Below are 20,837 nucleotides of genomic sequence, written 5' to 3'. Positions count from 1 at the left end.
GTAATCTTGGGGATAGAATCTTAGCTTCAGCAGCACAACCCCATACATGCAGGTGATTCAGACTTGCCTTCTTTTCAGTCCATATTTCATATAGTGTTTTGGACATTGATTTATAAGGTACTCTATTCAAGATGTAAATTGCCATTTTAATGGCTTCTCCCCAAAAAGACATGGGTAAAGTGGCATTGCTCATCATATTGCGCACCATATCCATTAATGTCATATTTCTTCTTTCAACAATACCATTTTGTTGTGGCGTATGGGCTATTGAGGTTTGATGAATAATTCCATGCTCTTGGAGAAGGGCATAACAAATCTCAAACTCACTTCTATCTGATCTTACAATTTTGATTCTTTTATCTAGTTGATTTTCTACCTCAGCTTTGTAAACCTTGAATGTTTATGTTTGCAAGGCATCTGATTTTTTCTCAATCAGATAGAATAATCAAATCTAAAACAATCATCAATATATGTGATAAAGTATCTCTGTCCACTTCGAGTAGGAACTTTAAGAGGACCACAAATATTAGTGTGAATGATCTGAAGGAGCTCAGAACATCTAGTACCCTTTGGAAATGGTTTTCTAGTTATTTTGCTCTTAAGGCAATCTATACAATCATTAAGATCGTCAAAATTAACCCCTGGAAGTATTCCCTCTCTTACTAGTCTATTAAGACGATCTTTGGATATGTGCCCTAACCTTCGATGCCAAAGCATAGGTGAAGGTTCCATCTTTTTTCTTTTTAGTGGCAAACTAACAACATGACATGATTCAATATTCATAGGCAATAATGATTTTGCATATGATTGATCAAAATTTAACTTATAGAGTCCAACTAAGCAAGTTGCAGAGCCTATATTATTCAAACCATAATGGATAGTAAGAAAGCCACCAGAAAAATGAAACGAGTACCCACAAGCATCTAACTTTGAAACCAAAATTAAATTTCTTCTAATAGAAAGCACATAATAAGCATCAAGTAGATCTAGTGTGAATCTAGATTCTAAGATAACTCTATAAGTGCCAACTCCTAAAACTTTGACACGCTCTGCATTCCCCATGTAGATGTACACGCTCTCCAAATCAACCTTCCTTACGTTCAAGAACCCCTGTAAGGTATTTGAAATGTGAACAGTGCACCCAGAATAAATCCACCATGTATTTAAGGGTATATCCGCAATATTCATTTATGAGCACATTAAGGCTAAGGGTTGCCTTGCTTTCTATTCTTCTTCTTCAACTTCCAATAGTCAAATTTGTAATGCCCTGGTCTCTTGCAATAATTGTAGGTAATTCCTTCTGCCTTCTTCTTTTCAGGCTTAGTGAAACTTTCCTCCATAGGGTTATACTTATGATTTTTCCTTCTTCCATTCTTCTTAAATTGTTTCTTCTTTGGTCCCAAAATAGCAACATGTGCAAATTCAATTCCTCCTTTCTTTTGTCTCTCTTCTTCTAGAACACATTGGTTTATCAGTTCACACTCCACTTATGAGTACTAGTGTTGTAATTAACCACAAAGGTTCCAAATGACTTGGGAAAAGTAGATAACACTATAAAAAAGGAAATCATCATCTAGGTTCATCTTTAGCTCGCGTAGTTGATAAACAATCCCAGATACTTTACTAATAAATTCTTTAATACTCCCAGGTTGTTTAAATTTTGCAACAAAGAGTTGGGAAAGTAAACTTATGATCATGGCCTTTGTGGAGCCTATAAACTGATTCTTGATAGTATCAAGGGTTTCCCTAGCAGTATCAAATATGGGAATGCCAATCTTCAATGGCTCAGAAATCCAACTCTGAATGATAAGAAGAGCCATTTTATTGGCTTGTTGCCAATTGTTATATCTAGTGTGATCTTGGTTGTTTGCATTTGCTAGAGGTTGTAAAGGTTCAAGTTGTGTGAGGCAAATGTCATATCCATAGGCCCCTAAGATTGTGTCAATTTGACTTTTCCATCTCTTGTAGTTGGTTCCAGCCAAGAGTTCAATGGAGAATGATTGAAATTGAGCAAATAGATTTTGAGTGTTCAAGGCTGCCATGCAAATATAAATACCAATTTTAATTTACACATTGGGAGCAAAATAAACAAACTAAATCATGCATCCAATAATTAAGCATGATTAACAAATTACAGAGTTATATATGATTTCACGCTCTCTCCTTTGGGTCCAAGAATGATTATAACTAAGTGAATTTAATCACACAACAATACAAACTGCACACATACATACTTGACCATTAATCACTTAGACCTTTGGGTCCAAATAATCAATAATAAATATAGTCATGAAGTTCCTTTGATCATTCCAATTAAACCAAGATGAATGATGTTACCTTCGGGTTAGTCATTCACGAATCCAATGGAATGGACAACTAATGGGAAAATCACAAGGTATCTCAAGCCAATTTGAGTCCCAAATGCTTTGGCTTTGGTCCTCAAATTACTCTTAAATGCAGTCAAGAACAAAATAAATAATCAATTGTTATGTAAATGTCATATTGCATATTCCTTGGTCTTCATGGAACAAAAAGATGATTGCTAAGCAATGGTAATAATGTCAAAGGCATGATTAGTCAAATAAAAGGATATTCATCCCTAATAAAATGCCCTTAATAATAAAAGGGAATCCAAAAGGCCTTATATTAGGCTGAACTAGACATTTTATTACAATAAAAGGGCCAAAATTCAATTGAGTTCAACCAAAATTGAATTTATTTACCTTAATATGACTTGAACCGGTCCCAAACCGGTCTAAATCATGTTGAACCAGTCACAGAAAGTTTCTTGACACGTTTGGACCGGTTTGATGCAGTTTGACCTAATTGGACCACGTTCGAATCGCTTGGTTTGCATGGAACCAATTCGGCGTGGTACCGTGCCCGCCATGGTATCGTGGGGAACATGACTCACCATATATGGTACGGTACCATGCCAGACACGGGTTATCAAAAACAGGTCTAAATTGACTCGAGAGAGTCGTCTTCTTCGCCCGAAGTCTAAAAATCGGGTTTTTGCAACCCGAATGAGGAGACCGATTTTAGACTATCCGAGTTTGGTCACTTCCGGCAACTGGTTGGCCTCCAATAGATCGGAAATGAACAACCGCCGGTTGGGCACCAATTCTCGGCATATATCTTGCTGGAATCCGGTCAAATCGCCAAAAAACGCAATCTTCGTTTTTCAAGCATTTCAGACATGGCTCTCATACCAGTTTTAATGAAAATTGTTGGAAATCGGCTTAAAATTATTTCTAAACGTTATTGACCTAAAAGAAAATTCAAATGTATAATAGCAGGCCCATACCTTCCATTGTGATCGTTCAAGGCTAGAAATAACCTTCTTGAAAGTCCTCCCATCAACAAAGTACTACTCTTGGTACTTGGCCTTGTCATTGAAAAGCTGGTGGGATGCGGCCGGACTTGCATGCATGCATGCATCCTATCCAACACCAGCCCCCAGTCTTTCTCTCTCTCTGCTAGACTGCTACTAAATGGCTATTCTAAGCGTGATTCATAGTGTTTTGCTCATCTCGTGTTTGACGCTTGTTAATGCCAGAATTAATCCTTGGCGTTTACGGTACTGGAGGGCCATGGCAGAGAACCCATGCTACTTTCTACGTGGGAGCGATGCCTCTGGAATTTATGGGAGCTAATTCTGAGACTGCGTATGTATCATTTTCCAACCATGACTGTTACACTAGAATCGAAGGGGTTAGTAGATTATGTGTTATAGCAACAAAAAACTGGATAATTTTTTTGAATGTTCATCTCACTAGACTAAAATATCAAAATTATTTATTCTCTATAATCGCATTTTCATCATCCAAACCTTTTAACCAGTTGACGTACAGCCAAAGCCGAGCTTGTGGGCACAAATAGCACGTACGGGATGTCTACAAGATTTTGGTACTGGATTGAAGCTCTCCTGACGAGGATTGCAAAAACTTCCTCCATTAATGGATGATTCAGTTCCTTGAGAAGAGCATCAGAAAGCTTGATTTCAGTCCCAATGGCGTCAATACCGTCATTCAACACAGTAAATATGTATTTACACCATCATTGATTTTGTTTGATACATTGCTGCACATAGCCTAGTTTTTTAGAGAATTCCATACACTTGTATGGCTGAAATTAATTAAACTCTTTATTTAATTTATCACTCCAATGTTCAGGATTATGTAATTTTGACAGCCTAGATATTTGAAATGATTGGATACATCATTTAGACGGGCTAGATCAGATGAAATATTGGTAAAATATTTGAATGGTAGAAATTAGTTGCCTAATCTTAGGGTAATATCTTGATGGCCTAGATTACAAGTGTTTCTTGGTACTTTAATTTATGTTCTTCATTCCATGATTTGGAAATTGGTTAGGTATTCGGTTCTGTTTCACCCTAAAACCAATTTTTGGCCAAAAACTATTGATTTGGTCAGAAATCTGCTGACCCAAGTGGTAGAACTGTTATCATTTTTTATTTTAAGTTAGAATAGGCCATTCATTCGAACCCGACTTTTGGACCATTCAACCCAGGAACCAGTCCCCAAACGGTTCCATGTCCGGTCCAGTTTTTAAAACCTTGCTTCATTCTATAGAAATTTTAAAAGAATTACCTGAAATATCAGGGTTAATGGAGTCATGAAAATTTGGTCTCTTAGACATGGATAATTTTAACTGCCCACAATTTGTTAAACAAGGTGGAGGGGTGCAATGCAAATTTATTTGCACTAGTACAAATGTAAAAAATGCAAATCCTTGTTTAATTTTGTTTTAGATTTTACTTTATTTTGCTTCATATCTTAATTTACTTCATTTGTACTGCAATCAAACAAACTAAGTTAAAATTTGAAACAAAAATAGGCCAAAATTTACATTTAAATCATTTGCACTGTCATGCTTTTGCATCAGTGCAAATTTATTTGCATTGCAACCAAATACAGCCTTAAGTTCAGTTCGGAAAAAATACAAATACAAATATATAGTCTAAAAAAAACATGTATTTTGTATTTCTGAACCCTGTACATATTTGTCTTTGTATTCTTTCCAAATTATGAGGGGTACGTGAAATTTACCCTTTACGCTAAATTTGGAAGGAGTACAAATGCAAATATGTAGAATGCAAAACCTTATATTTTTGAATTATTTTGTATATATTTACGCTGTACACATTTGCATTTGTACTCCTTTCCAAACTGAGTTTGGGAGTACAAATGCAAATTTGTAGAGTGCAAAACCTTGTATTGTATTTTAAACGTATTTGCACTGTACATATTTGTTTTTGTACTCCTTCCAAACAGAACCTTAATGTATTAATGGCATTCAATAAACTAGTCCGACTGAGTACTATTTATATCCACGAGTTTGGAAAGGAGTACAAATGCAAATTTGTAGAGTGCAAAACCTTGTATTGTATTTTAAACGTATTTGCACTGTACATATTTGTTTTTGTACTCCTTCCAAACAGAACCTTAATGTATTAATGGCATTCAATAAACTAGTCCGACTGAGTACTATTTATATCCACTGGACAAGATATTAAGATCCAATTTGAATGAGAATATCAACAATCAATAGGTATATCTGATTCAATCCCAACTATTTGCTGCCCTACCAGAATCACTGAATACCAGTTTCACCCTTGTTTGATAAAATATGCTTGATTAGACACGCTCGTAATGATAATGATACATGACAATATGATACAAGAAGAATCAAAATCCATCTTTACATAATCACTTACAGGTATAGATGAGGACCCAACAAATAAAACTAAAAAAAAAAAATAGCAAAAAACACATGAAGCTCCAGCAAGGCAACAATTGCATTCATCACATACAACCTGACATGAGCTCAATTTCTTTTCACAAGTACTTAAATGCTACACTATCACTAGTATCTTTTTCTAAATGGCATTTAGTGCTACCAAATCTCCTCATCTCTCGGTTCCTATATTCTGGCAACAGGAATGTCATCTGGCAATTTCTCTTGATCTCTCCATATGTTTACCAGTCCTTTGGCTCTAATGCAGCAGCTATATTGTCGGACTCTGATTGGGAATACTTTGTCCCCTTGAATCCATGTCTTCCTAAGGTCAAATTTAAGAAATAATTAGAAATAATAGTTCTATTAAATTAATCTATAGTACCAAAAGCATGACTGAATATATTCATTACTTCAATCATAATTACAATGATATATATCAAATCAGTTGTAAGATCTTTTCTCTTTGCCACAACTGATGCGTAACATCTTGTACAATCAAACTCATAAGATCCTGCAATAATAATTACCTGCATTTAACATACTGAAATCAAACCAAAAAAAAGGGGAAATAAAAAAACGAAGGAGAAGGATGTCAGGGTCTCAAACCATCTAATTCAAGTTCTCTTGCACGTCATTGTGCTTTTCAAGTATTTGTCTTAAAAATTGTGCCTGCAAAATATAAGACATCTTAATTAATTGTTATGATTCATAGACCACTAAAATGCAATAAATTATAATTTCACAACTTTTTCGACCTCTTTGCATTTGTTGATGTTGTGACCAGACTTGCTGCAATTGCTACATGTATATTTTCGCTTGGCTGCACTATTTTCTACTTCGGCTTTGACTCTCTTGCATGGTTGCCCTATGGAATTTATGGGTTGAATATCATGTACAGTCAATTCCGGCACCATTTTATCTGCTTCATTCCCTTTGTTGAGATTATATCCAGAACTGGTAGATGATGTATCCCCAGATGCTACCTTTTCCAATGCTTCCTTTAAGAACAATTTTGCAGCTTTGTATTTCTCTTTAGACATAGCTCCTAGCTCACAAAGTTTGATTGAATCAAGGTGCAGGTCACTAAAACATTTCGCACTGAGTTTAATTCCATGCTCATGTAATTCATTCCAATCTTCATCAGATACATCCATTTTCTTTGCATTTCTTGTCCAGCGCGTTACTATGTAATGAGATGGGATTTCATACACACCAGCCGCAAAGAGAACCACCATTGTATGCCTGCAGAGGTAGCCTTTGAACTCAAATAAACGACACATACAAGAAACTGTGGTCTTAGAATGATTCCAGATAACGGTGAAGTCTTTTACACCCCTCTTCCCATTGGCCTTCATTATCAATTCTTTAACCACATAGTTTGAATTATCCCCTTCTTGTTGAATATGTGTTACATTACATGAAGGAATTTGCAAAACCTCATCCTGGAATTTCTTGAATATATCCAATGTGTACACAGATGCCATTTGTTCTTCATAAGGTGATCCTGTTTTCAAATCCGGTGTCTTATGATATGTATCAAAATCCGCTCTCTCTTCTTCATCATACCTTCGCTGTAAAACCAACCCATACTGATTCAAGAACTTCTTTAAACTAGTCTTTTGAGTAACATAATCATCAAAAAAAGAGCTCAAAGTTTCATTCCTTTGTGAAGCTGACATTCCTGCAAAGAAGGTATCCTTCAAGTACACTGGGACCCACTGTTTTCGATCTTCATACAAAGTTTGAAGCCATTCATGTTCATTGAGATTATTAGCTTCAATTAACTTTTTCCATCGTCTTTCAAATTCATCAACTGTCAGTGAATCATAAATGCATTTCTCAAACTTATACATAAACCCTGGATTTTCTTTACATACAGCATCCAACTTCTCAGGAACTTTTCTCATAATATGCCACAAACAGAAGCGATGTCGTACTTCTGGAAATACCACACCTATTGCTGCTGTTAATGCCTCGTCTTGGTCGGTGATTATGGCATTTGGAGGCTTCCCCTGCATTGCTGTAAGCCATGTTTTCAACACCCAAAGAAAAGATGACTTCGTCTCATCTGTAACCAATGCACATCCGAGTAACACATACTGCCCATGGTGATTAACTCCCATGAACGGTGCTAGTTTCAATGTGTACTTGTTTGTCAAATACATTGTGTCAAAAGTAACAACATCACCAAAGTGAGCATAAGCCACCCTGGATCTGTAATCAGCCCAAAAAACATTTCTCAGATGTTGTTCCTCATCTAATTCCATTGCATAAAAGAATCCAGGGTTTAAAATTTGCATATGCATAAAAAAATCAGAAATAGTTTGTGCATCTCCTACTGATAAAGACTCTCTGTGTTCTCCCTCAAAGTAATTTCTCCAACCTTTTTCTGTAAATTGTAAATTTTCAAGTCCACCAGCCTGTTGGGTTACTGTAGCCACTATATTAGGCATTAGTATTTGAGACCTCCAATTTCTAATAACATTATTCTTTCTTTCACCTGTCTTCCTGTGTGACTGGAAGCAACGGATACATTTTGGATTGAGTTCATGATTATGTTGCTCAAAAAAGTTTATTACAACCCATTTTCCACTAAAACATCTCTTCACCTTCATCATTGCTTTGCAACCTAACCTTGTAGTGGGTCTTGGATTATCTGTCTTCCTTTGGACCTTTTCACCTTCTCTTGAACACACATATGTTCTACCAATTACTTCATTGTCTATTTTTGAACGACGAACAAATCTCTTACGAATACCAAAGCCTACACGCTTAGCATATTCATTATAAAAGTAATAAGTTGCTTCTTCACAGTCAAACTCCATACCTACATAGGGTGTATCTCCAGTTGTAGTGGTTTCCATTGCAGCACAGTTCTTCTCAATTTCATTGGTACCCACATTGGGTTCAACATCTTCAACTTCATTACCATCTCCGGATTCAGAGCTCTCTTCCCTACCTTCCTTTACATGTGATTCAACATCCAACAGCCCTGGGGACTCTGCCATCTTGATACTCGCTATTTCGTGGCCTAAAAAAACATATTCCAATGTCAATTTTCAGTCAGAGGGTTCTATATGGATCATCAATAAGGATTGTAATATCATGTATCAGTTCATATTGGCAGATAAATATCAGCCTCTCCAGTATAAAGATCACGGACTACCTGAAATCAAGGCATCTACATACCCCACATGACTCGTCATCATCTAAGCCTTGTCCCAACCACATGGGGTTGGCTGACCATCCACACAACTCCATGATAAAATTACATATTGATTGTAAAATGTCATCCTTGAATAATCACCACACCAAGGGCAGGGTTAGTGACCATTAACTTTCAATTTGTACTATGTGTTCAGACTTGAATTCCACCATCCAATGGATCCCAATATAGAAACTAGTAATGGCACTTTTTTGTGCATTTCAAACATTTCTACCGTCCATATAAAAATAGTGAGAACATATTGCCATAGTCATCCTTGGAAATACCTAGCCCAGCTAATTTCCAAAGTGAGACCAATCCAGTAGTTGTACCATGACCCTTGAAACAAAACGTGATAAGTTATGGTGGTGGGCCTAGAAAGAGATTTTACCCTTCAATCCCCATGGAGATATTTAAGGGAATTCAATATGGTATGCCAATAACTTAATGTTAATACATGATAATTTCACACACAAATAACCCAAAAGTTTTACCTGTTGTCTTATAATTAAGAGATTTCCTATGAAAAAGACAACTTCACCAACCTGACATCTTAACATGTGATTTTTCCAAAAAGGTAATCTTAGGTAGAACACTTGTATACACTGGGCCACATTCTGAAGTAACTTTATTTTTTTTAGTTATCTAAAAAAGCAAAATTATTAGAGTTTATAGTAGACCGTGTACAGTGGTGCTATATGATTGCATATTATACCATATAGTTTATGGTTATCAGGCAATTCTGAACACCCAAAATGATTTCTATGTTCATGTTTTAGATTATCTCTTAACTATAAATTTTGAGAAGATATTTACTAGAAAATAAATAGATAACTATAGTACTAATTGTAATGCTTATTTAAATGACAAAGATCTGTGAAGAATGTAGCACCCTGATGGACCCATGATGATTTTCTACAGGGATAAATATTTTTCTTTTAAATTGTCAATATATACTTACACCTATTAATAAAGGGGATTGATATAGGAAAATCCCATTTTTATTAGAGTGGGCATCTAATATCACTGTGCTTATATAATTTCAAGAAAAAATAACTTGAAAATTATTTTCTTATTTTTTATATTAATAAAATACAGATTGTTAACAGCAATGAAGTATATCTACATTTTATTTATGTTACTAAAGTATTGCATATTGTCTTCTCACCTTGTCTGTATGGAGCAAAGTGTTGGGCGGTCAAGAAGCAACATGACCAAAAAGGAGTATGGCAGAAATGTGTATGCTAAGATGGAAGTGTGGAAAAACTAAAAAGGATAGGATCAGAAATGAAAATTGATAAAAAAAAGATAGGATCAGAAATGGAGTCATTCATAGGAACTTAGAAGTAACTCCAATAGGCAATAAAATGAGAGTAAGTAGACTAAGGTGGATTAAAGGAGATGACAGAAACAATTTTTTCATGCTATGGAAAATGGTAGATGAAGGAAAAATGTTTTGTCTAAATTCGAGACTGATGGAGAGATTATCACTCAACAAAGAGAGATTATTGGGGTTTTTGCAGAGTTCAGATTTATCTCTAGGAGGCCAATACTTGACAGAGTGTGTGTTGAAGGTTTGGACTGGCCTTGCATACCTGAAAACCTAAATATGGGGATGGAGAGGAACTTTGAGTTAGGGGAAATCGAGGAGGGCTATCTTTTCTATGGATAGGTCCAAAGTTTCAGGACAAGATAGATTTACTATGGCTTTCTACCAAGATTGTTGGGGAATTCTAAAAGGTGATTAATGGAGAACTTCAATGAATTTTTTGAGAGGGTTGTGAGAAATCCAGGGTTGAATTCCACTTTTATACCTTGGTTCCTAAAGAGCCAGGAACAGTTCACCCAAAGGACTTTAGAGCCACTAGCTTGGTGAATAGCTTATATGAAATAAATGCTAAGGTTTTGTCCTTAAGGCTCAGTTTGGAAGGAGTACAAATACAAATATGTAGGGTGCAAAATCTTGTATTTTGCATGTATTTGTACTGTACATATTTGTATTTGTACTCTATCCAAACTGAGCCTAAGCATCAAATAGGTGATAGGTTATGAAATTAAAAAAATAAATAAATTATAGGCTGAATTCCTATTTTTCCTAGTAATCAGCAATCATCTACACTAATAATTAGCAATAATATACATTAAATACATTGAATAACTACAATTTTCATATCAAAATATATGACGATATTCATGAAGGGAAAAAATTACATACCTGGAACCTGCATGAATATTGTGACTGTGCTGTCTTTTAATGTTCAGTTTTGGTAGAGGCATGCCTAAAAAACTGGTACAACAAAGTAAGAGTGGTAATCAGTAACTAAGAGGGGGCAGGACCCCTATTTTCTTACCAGAGCCCTATTTTAACACCAAATAACAAAAGATTATATACCTATCTATGACAATGATGTTATGTTTTTCAGTTCTTTAAAAGCCTTGCTGGTTCAAGGGAAAGAAGGTTTCAATCAGCTAACCATCTCTTTTCTTCCTCTGTTTCTTTGAACGCTAATAAAAGAAAATAAAACAATTATTTATCAAAAGAAAAAGAAAATAAGACAATCCAATCAAATGGAATTGTTAAATTAATAATAACCCAGTTCATGCTTATGTTAACACAAAAGGTGAAGCAATTAAAAAATTTTAAGGTGTTATAAAGCAACTGACTAGCATTTTTTGATGCTCGGGAATCCACCTTGCCTTGCCACCTAGGTATGCACCTAATAAAAGATATCTTTTGTTAAAAATTTTGATACAATGCAACCTCCTAAAACCACTTACTTAGCCGCCTAGGCATCACCTTGACAACCATGCTCTCCACATCTAGCTCCTCCAGTATAATCATAGCTAGAAAAATAAACCCTGAAGTAGAGATCTCATCTCAGCTCCCTCCTGAGTTCCCTGAGCCATTTGAAGTTGGCATATTCTAATCTCAGCTCCCTTGACAACCATGCTCCACATTTAGCCATATTTTGGAGGTACTTATAGACTGGTACAAGTATGGGTTCAATGTTTTTCTGTTCTACACTTTTTTTCTACCCTTTATGGGTTTTTTTTTTTCACTCAGTAGATCTAATTCAGCTTTCCTTTTTTTTAATAACTTGCAGCTAAATATCACAAAAAGGAACAATAGAATCCACCCAAGGGTTCAGTTTCTATTTTTCAACTGCTCTTTGGCAGGTTTCTGTTTGTATCTCTATGTTTTTCTAATAAATTTACCTTACCTTTTCCCAAAAAAAAAAAAAAATCAACTGCTCTTTGCTCCAACCTTTTCTCCTTTCTGGGTTTTTTTACTCAGTATACCATATTACTGTTCACATACCATTTCCCTATCCTTTTTCCCTTTCTAACAAGAATTTGTTAGATATCAAAAGAGAGAGAATGAAAGCACCCACCAAACAAAGCTGAAGTACAGGTTTGAGATGATAAGGGAAAGAAAAGACAAGAAAAGCAATATGCACATACATTTGCTATATTTTTGGTGATTACATGAATACCCCTGCTATTGTGCATGACACAAGCCTAAACTCAAATCTGTCAGAGGGAGGGGCACAATAGGCATTTTGTATAGGAACATGGCCACATGGGACATGTGGAAGAGAATTTCAATCAAGAAGTTGATAAAACTTTGATATTTAGTCCAACATTATTAATAAAGCTTTAAATAATAGTAGAGGTTGGTCTGATGAGATTGCTTACAGTTAGATCAATGATAAAGTCTCTTCAAGTCATGAGGACCAAATATGATGCATATAAGAACTTTAAGGGTGTGCTGACCTTGTATAGAAAAACCAAGGGTAGTTTTGAAGTATCCATTTTGAAAAGGAAACCAGACCCATCAAATGTTTCTCTTAATGAAGGAATCAAGGTTGTATGCTAATAAAAATAAACAGGGTTAAAAAGTGGTTGGGTGTTGATGTATGAAAGAAATGAATGCAAGAAAGAGAAGCTGTAGAGGCAAGTTCTACTGCTAGTTCTAAAACCTAAGCTGGAAAGAGCTTGGATGTAGCTGGAAATAAATGGAAAAATGAAGTAGATAAGAAAGCATAGTCAAAATTCAAACCAATTGTAATCTTTGAACAGCCAAAGATTTCACTGACAGGGGAAGAGAGTTATTTTTGGGAATAATATGAACTTAAAGGAGGGTTCATTGAATTATTAAATTGATTGAATGAGCCATCTGATAAGCACAAGGAAGAAAATAAGGAAGAGAGATCACCTGAAGATGCTGTAGGAACAGGGCAAGAGAACAAGGAAAGGGATAACACAATAGTGAAGATAAAGAGGTGCACAGTTTACACAAGAAAACCATACAGAACCAAACCACTTCAGTAGAAAGTTACTAGTAGAGACCTAATCAAAGAAAAGGGGCAGGAGACCGCAAGGCAGGTGACACTGAGGATTTTTTTGACAAATAATAAGGAATTTTATTAAAGAAATATCAAAGAATGCAACAATAATAATCTTTCCATACAGAGGCACAAGTTGCGACCTCTCACATGTACAAGATGATTCAAATTACAACCGAGCCCAATACAAGTGATCCCTATTCGCCCCTTACTTTGCTAATAGCCATCCCAATAGCCAATCTTCTGGCCCATTGAATCCTCAAGGTCATGTTTCTTGTTAGCCACTTGATCTTCTTAATCTCATCCTTATAGGAATAATTAAGGGATTTAGTTAATTGCTCATTGGCATCAAACTAAAAGGAAACTTAGGCACAAATAAGACAAAGATAATTGTGGGGTAAGAGTAACAACTCCGATACCAGAAATTAGAGGTACCACTGAAATGTGTAACATGTTGAGCTGAAAGTCAATGACCCAATGGAATGCTAGTAGAAAGAAAGCAGGAGCTATTACTTGATGCCTGGCCTAGAGTAGCAGTGGGAGGAAGAAGAAGGAAAAGGATTGAATATAGGAACTCCCGAGCATTTGGTGATCTCAGATGTGTCCATATCAATGGAACGGGTGACTCATTATTTCGATGAATCATTTCTTCGGACAGAAGAAGATTATGCAAACACTTACTCGAAATCTCACTTATCAGATTCCATTGTGGAAGACGGAGACTGGAGAAGTAGATGTTGGCCAAGCATATTCTTCCTTAGTAATAGTTATGGTATCACTATCTGGTTGAACTTATGCAATGGATGATTGTGCAACTAGATTCTCATCATGAAAAGTATCCTGATTGGCATAACTAGTAGACTTCTTCAACAGTTTAGAGAAGTCAACTACATGTTCCTTACGACCACAATGTGTACAATACCGGACATATTATCATCCTACTATGATCTCAACCACCACCTATCTCAGATCAATCTCCAGTACAACCACCTCTACCACATCTTCCACAAAGACCACTACCACATTTGCCATGTCCTATAACTGTCAATGCTGAATGGTCCATAGTGGGTGCAAATTATGACTCCGAAGATCTTACTTAATGAAGTCTAAAGAAAACTTCTTTCATAGATGGTAATTTTGAGCCACCCAAAATTTGTTGCCACACAAATTCAAATTCAGACTTGATACCAGAGACGCTCTTCAAAACTGATTCCAAATATGCTTAGAGGTATTCAACAAATCAAGCTGCTACTAATCTTAGTTTCAACGGAATTCCACAACCATGTCTTAATTTTTTTTTTGATGAATAAAGAAATTTATTAGTCACAGAAAATAGAAGTTACAACTAACCCAAGAAGAGGCACAAGGTGCGACTTCTTCAGAAAAGCCTAAAGAAAATTCTTAAAAACAAATTGAATAAGTTACAAGGTAGTCCAAAACAGACAGTCCAGAGAAACCCCTTGTTTGGCTAATGAATCAGCTATAGCATTTGCGATCTGCTCACCCACTGAACACTACTGTCATGTTACTAGTCAGCCAATTCACTTTTTTAAAGAGGTCTCTATAATTCCAAATGGCAGAATCCCGGTTCAAGAGCCATCCCACCACCACCACCTGTGAGTCACCTTTAACCATGTCTTAATTTGAGCAACCCCTTGCACCCAATCTGCGTAGGTAGAGCTACCAGTAGGTGTTTAAGCTTCCCTTAAGTATCAAAATACCCCTATCAATTTGGCCCATGCAGCATAAATAATCCCATTTAATTGAATAGATATCATTTGAATGGGTAAGGGGACATCACAACAGAAAGTGTTGACTCCATATTAATCACTACTTCCAATAAAGAAATAAGTAATAAAAATCCGGTAGCTAATCTTCACTATATCGGCAAGTCACAACATCAAGAACAAGGTTGTTACATCTAATCATTTAAATGGCACGCCTCAGGTGCACAGTTGAGATATTTAAGGTAGGTGCCTTGCCTAGGCCCCAGGTGCAGCAGTTTCAAAAGATGTGCACCTTTTTTTATTTTTCTTGTGCTTTTTGTTCTTAAAAGGCAATTAAAATTATAAAATCATTTTTTGTGTAGGGATTAAGAATCTAAGACCCAAATATGGAATTGTTTGGGCTTGCCTCAAGGGGCTTGGTACGCTCATAGAATTAGGAATGCAAAATGTTTTACATCACATTAGCTATTTGAAGTAATGCAATTGAGGGAAAAAAAGAGATTGAGGGTTTTACATGCTTGGATATGTTTTATATGTTTGATTCTATTTTTAAATTTTCATTTGAATATGCTTTACATGTTATGTTTATGTATTTTTAATTTTAGATAATAGGTTTTTAAAATCATTTATTTTAAAATTTAAGTTTATATTTTTGATTAATATTATGTTTAGTATTTTTATTTTTCTGTATGTTTTGCCTTGCTCCAAAAAGGCACGCACCTCAGGCACAAATTGCCCCTCGTGCTTTTAAAACACTGGTTACAGCACAAAAGGGATGTTCACTCACCTTTTGTTTCATGAAAACTGTTGTATATAACCATCACCAATCACAGATTTATGCAGATATATAATCACAATAACGTCTTGGAACTTCCCAATAGAGGGTCTCACATCACACACCATTCACCTCACATGATGTGATGCTTAAAAGCACCACAAATAACCCCAAACAGCAATCATCCTGACAAGATTCTTAGTCTTGTCTGAATACACCCAAAAAAATAATACAGAGAGAATAGGATGTATAGAGAGAGGAGAAGATAGAAGAAGAGAAGTCAAACCACTTCACCATGCTCTGATACCATGTAAACTGGCATTAGAGGCTTAAAAGCATATTTAGAAGAGAGAAGAGGAAACATGGCCACCACCACGGGTAGGAGTTCGGATCTGCTCCTCACAGCGTGCCTCACACCAACCTCACAGCACATTTCAGCCGTGCATTGGGAACACCTCCCCATGAATAAAAATTTACAATTACAGAGATGTTCCAGATGCATGGCTGAACGTGCCGTGAGGTCAGTGTGAGGCAAGCTCTGCGAGGAGTAGACCCAAACTCAGGTAGAAGAGAGGAGAAAACCCCGAGCTGCTGTTCAGATAAGACTTTAAAACTCAAACAGTCTCACCTAGCTTACGGCTAGGTATATATACAATCATAAAAGATATATATATACAATCACAAAAGATAATATATACAATCATAAAAGATGACAAATTATGAGATCAGATCTGCTCCCAACAAGCCACTGCAGCCGCACACTGGGAACGTCTCCCCATGTATGACAAGGGAGATGTTCCCAATGTGCAGTTGCAGTGGCCTGTTGGGGCAATGTTGGGCGTGTTGTGTTGGTAGCAGATCCCTGCTCTCTAATTACAGTCACGGCCCTGTTTAGTACACATTAAGGACTAGAGTGTCCTTGATCAAAAAAGAAAAAGTCTAAACTACCTTGTCACCGAAGAATACATAAAAAGGTATTATAAGTTATTAGATAAACAAAAGAAATAAACATCAAAATGACTCGACACCCTCCTCTTTATCATGAGTTTTGGTTGGAACTTGAGCTTTAGAAGAGGCTTTAGAAATTCAAAATATCTTAGTGTTATACTGTTATCAATTTGTTGCATCTTCTTGAGGGATATGCTTGGATCCTCTTAAGCCTAATGGGCATATTTGAACTCCCCATCCCATGGGTTCTTTCTCTTGTGCTTCCTTCTTCCGAGCCATTTGCCCCTCCCCTACCCCTTTGTGGCCATTTCCTAGGAAGGAGATCTGGAGTAGGCCTGTTACTATCAAAATGGGAGCTTTTTGTTGGGAAGTTTTTTACAGGAAGATAAAGATTAATACCTTAGATCTTTTACAAAAGAGAAGGTCTAACTGGTGTTTAGACCCAAATTAGCATGTTATTTGCAAAGCTAGTTGTGAGACATGTTATCATTTGTCATCTTCTGTCAATTTGTTACTTGCATTTGGGAGTGGTTTTCTCTTTCCTTGGGTGCAAGTGGACTCCTCTAGTGGACTCAGCTAGCTTGTTTTGCCCATCAACTTTCACATGACCAAAGAAAAGAAGAATCATGTGGAGATCCACTAGAGCAATAATAATTTGGAAAACTTGGGAGGAAAGGAGCACAACAATTTTTAAGGAGCAGGAACCAGGGAGGCCTTAATTGTGTATATTACTGCTAGGGTGATACACTGGATCAAATCAATAGATGTTTTCCCCTTACTCAATTGATAATATCCTGAGAAAGAAGGTTTTGAACACCACTTAAGGAAGGCTTCATTAAGTTCAATTTTGATGGGAGCAGCTTTGGAAATCCAAATCTTTCTGGAGTGGAAGGAGTTTTCAGATATAAAGAAGGTTATATTAAGCAATGTTCTTAAGCCCAAAATTGGAATTAAAGACTCCACAAGGGATAAAACAGGCTAGAGAAATGAACATGAAAAAATTAATCATTGAAGGTGATGGGGATTGGATAGTCGATAAATAATGAGAGAGCAGTGTAGGCCTGCAAAAATGAACTAAGGAAGATTAAGTGGCTGACTAGGAACACGCAAGTAAAATCCTAACGGGTACAGAAGTCAGCAAATGGTTTGGCTGATGCACTAGCCAAACAAGGGGTTAATAGGGTTCAATTATGATGGGCGCAATTTACTGGTCAAAAAAAATGTTGGGCTCAATTGTAAAATAAAAGAGTGTACTTGGAGAGGAAGTAGATTTATCCTCTCTAAAGGTTATGAACGTTCATGTACACATTCTGTCAATAAAATCTCTTTGTTAATTATCAAAAAATATGTGAGCAAAAGAAAATATCCATTCTCTTGTTTATTAAGTTAAAATTTCATATTTAATAAGCATTTATTGCCAAGTAATGTTGCAGTAAATCCCAAGGAGAAGTTAACTTAGTACATATAAACAAATCATTCATCTCAGATATGCTTAATCAGGAACCTTTTTTTCTATATTTTTTTGATAAATGAATAATGATTTTATTAGTAAGAAAAGGAAATGTACATTCACCCTAGGAGGGGGCACGAGCTGTTACCTCCCCTTAGAGGTGAGAGCATAACCAAACTCTTAACAGAATACAATCATAAGGTAGCCCAAAATAATCCAACTCTCGAGACACCTTGTTTAGCCAAAGAATCAGCCATAGCACTAGTACATATTCAGACCAAAATCATATAAAAAAATCTTGTTTTTTCCAATTGCAAGCTCAGTAATTAGATAAATATCGTTCAAGGCATTCCTTCTACCAAACGAAAAACTTCCTCCTAAAAAACACAGAAAAACTTCCTTGGGGACAAATAAGTGCATAGCCGCTGAAAACAAGACAAGGATAAGGCTTCCAAATATACATGTAGAACTTGGGTGAGGAACACTGAAAACGATAAACAAACTTATACTACATCTAATGACAGAAACTCTTCCATACAGAAACTGATCATAAATAGGTGCCAGAATAGAAATTGACCGAATATTGGATTAACAGAGCATGATATATTAGGTTACATTGAATAAAAAACGAAAAAAGAGAAAAATCAAGCACTCCAGTTAAGGACTAATAGACTCTATTAATCAAGTGGTGGAAAACGAAGCTCACCAACCTGATCTCTCGGGACAAAATCAAATGAGATTGATAAAAATATATATTATATATATGTAAAATGTGAAAGAAAGAAAGGAGATACTTACAAAGAAGGAAACTAACGTCGTCGGGCGCTCCATAATTCGAAAACAGAGAAGCAATGGTCGATGATTCCCCAACCGGCGATAAATAACAAAAAGAAAAGGCTAGATAAATCAGTCCTATTCAAGTACCGTGACTCCCCGAACGACGATGCGTTCGAGATCGCTGTTGTCACGGATGACGACGGACAGAAAAGACGGCAATGGCTGATGGAACGAAATCTTCGAGCTCTCCTCCATGTAAGATTAAAAAATGCTCAAAACTGATAAAAAGATTGCTCGACTGTGCAAGTCAGATGAAGTGCAGATCTTGAGTTACCTTGCCCCGTCGCGACGTAAAACAGAGTCGGAGATCCAACCGTCGGATACCCAAGTCGGCGAACTCGACGAAGACGATGAGGTGTTTTTCTCGGCAGTCTCTAGAACTTTCTTTTCTCAGTCACTGACTCACTGGGGTCGCACCCCATATCCTAATGTTTCAAGGTATTTGGTTCCATCACTTTCTCGAAAATAATACGCTTTCTTATTAAACAAACAGAGAGAAATGCTTTGGAAAATTGGAATATTTCCCTTTTCTCGTCAGTTTCTTGACAACCAAATAGTCTGTTGGATGAGCAGTGAAATGGCTGAAACCGGAATTTGTTACTTTGTCTTTTCTTAATAAAATAGTTAAATAATAAAGGGAAAATTCCTTATCAACGTTAGGAATTGTATCAAGTCAATCCCTGAAATTTAAAGAGGAGGCTCAACAACAGATTCAACACATGCATCGGAAATAGGAAGAGGTTCAGAATCCAAATTACTTTAGTCTGGGAGGTTAAATTGTAATGGACATTCAATCTCTAGAGTCATCCTCTTTCTTCGTCTGACGAACCACTGATGCCAAGACCGAGGAATAGGATGAGGCAAAGGAGGAGGCACGGGAGGAGGACTACTACGACAACAAGGAGGAAGAGGAGGAGAAGAAGGATTGACAGCATCAGTTGTAGGAATCGGCATACAAAAAAGAGTCCGATCTTCACTAACATCCTCCCTCTAAAGAGAAGGATGAGAGACGGAGAAGAAGGGAGTAGACTCAAAGAAAGTGAAATCTTTAGACACATACATTTTTTCCAGAACAAAAGTCATAACAACGATACCCCTTTTGGTTTAAAGAATATTCCAAGAAGACACATTTGATAGACTTTAGATCAAATTTCAGCATAGAATGACTCATGTCATGGATGAAGCAAACACACCCAAAAACCTTGAGAGGAAGATGGAATGTATCCTCATTAAGAAAAAGAAACTGATGGAGAGACCAGAGATGTAGGGTTCGTGAGGGAATCTATTAATAAGATATACAATTGTTTGAGCAGCATTCCCCCAAAATCGAGTTGGAACATGCATCTAGAATAACAAGCCTCTGGCAACTTCAATCACATGTTTGTTTTTCCTCTCCAATACCCCATTTGTTGGAGAGTATGAGGGCAAAAACTTTGGTGAATCACTCATTTTTCTTCAAGAAAGGTTTGTAAGTGCTTTTCAAAGTATTCCTTAGCGTTGTCAGATCTAATAATCTTAATCTTCTTCTCAAATAGTGTCTTTAGCATATTAAAAAAGCCTTTCACAATTGAAGGAATTTCATCTTGGCTCTTCAGCAAATACAACCAAGTATACTGCGAGTAGTCATCAACAAAGAGAATGAAATATTTATAGCCACCCATACATGGAATAAAATAAGGTTCCCAAACATCAATATGTATTAAATGAAAAGCAACATTACTTCTTTTGTTACTTGCAAAAAAAGTTGTTCTACATTGCTTTCATAGTTGACAGACTTCACATT

At 36.3% G+C, this 20,837-nt stretch overlaps 1 protein-coding gene across 13 annotated transcripts; it reads right to left on the bottom strand.

The window, feature by feature from the left end:
- Window positions 1-5,676: 5,676 nt before the first annotated feature.
- Window positions 5,677-19,490, bottom strand: LOC104611783 (protein FAR1-RELATED SEQUENCE 4-like). 13 transcript variants are annotated; one of them, XR_016085814.1, is made up of 7 exons: window positions 19,016-19,490; window positions 11,364-11,476; window positions 11,187-11,258; window positions 6,522-8,797; window positions 6,373-6,435; window positions 6,177-6,293; window positions 5,677-6,088 (listed from the first exon to the last, which is right to left on the bottom strand). XR_016085814.1 is itself a non-coding variant. In XM_088904208.1 (6 exons), exons 3-5 carry the CDS (start codon window positions 11,197-11,199, stop codon window positions 6,376-6,378), a joined length of 2,349 nt encoding a protein of 782 aa, XP_088760334.1. In that variant the 5' UTR covers window positions 11,200-11,258; window positions 11,364-11,476; window positions 19,016-19,490; the 3' UTR covers window positions 5,677-6,293; window positions 6,373-6,375. The 13 variants fall into 13 exon arrangements, 2 of the variants coding, with proteins under 2 accessions (XP_088760334.1, XP_088760333.1); XR_016085819.1 differs by having other exon boundaries at window positions 5,677-6,084; XR_016085818.1 differs by having other exon boundaries at window positions 6,192-6,293.
- Between the last annotated feature and the right edge of the window lie 1,347 nt (window positions 19,491-20,837).

The sequence above is a fragment of the Nelumbo nucifera genome, chromosome 4 (assembly GCF_055504915.1).
Source record: "Nelumbo nucifera cultivar China Antique chromosome 4, China Antique-T2T, whole genome shotgun sequence".
NCBI classification, from domain to species: domain Eukaryota; kingdom Viridiplantae; phylum Streptophyta; class Magnoliopsida; order Proteales; family Nelumbonaceae; genus Nelumbo; species Nelumbo nucifera.
This window is presented reverse-complemented; position numbering and strand designations above follow the sequence as displayed.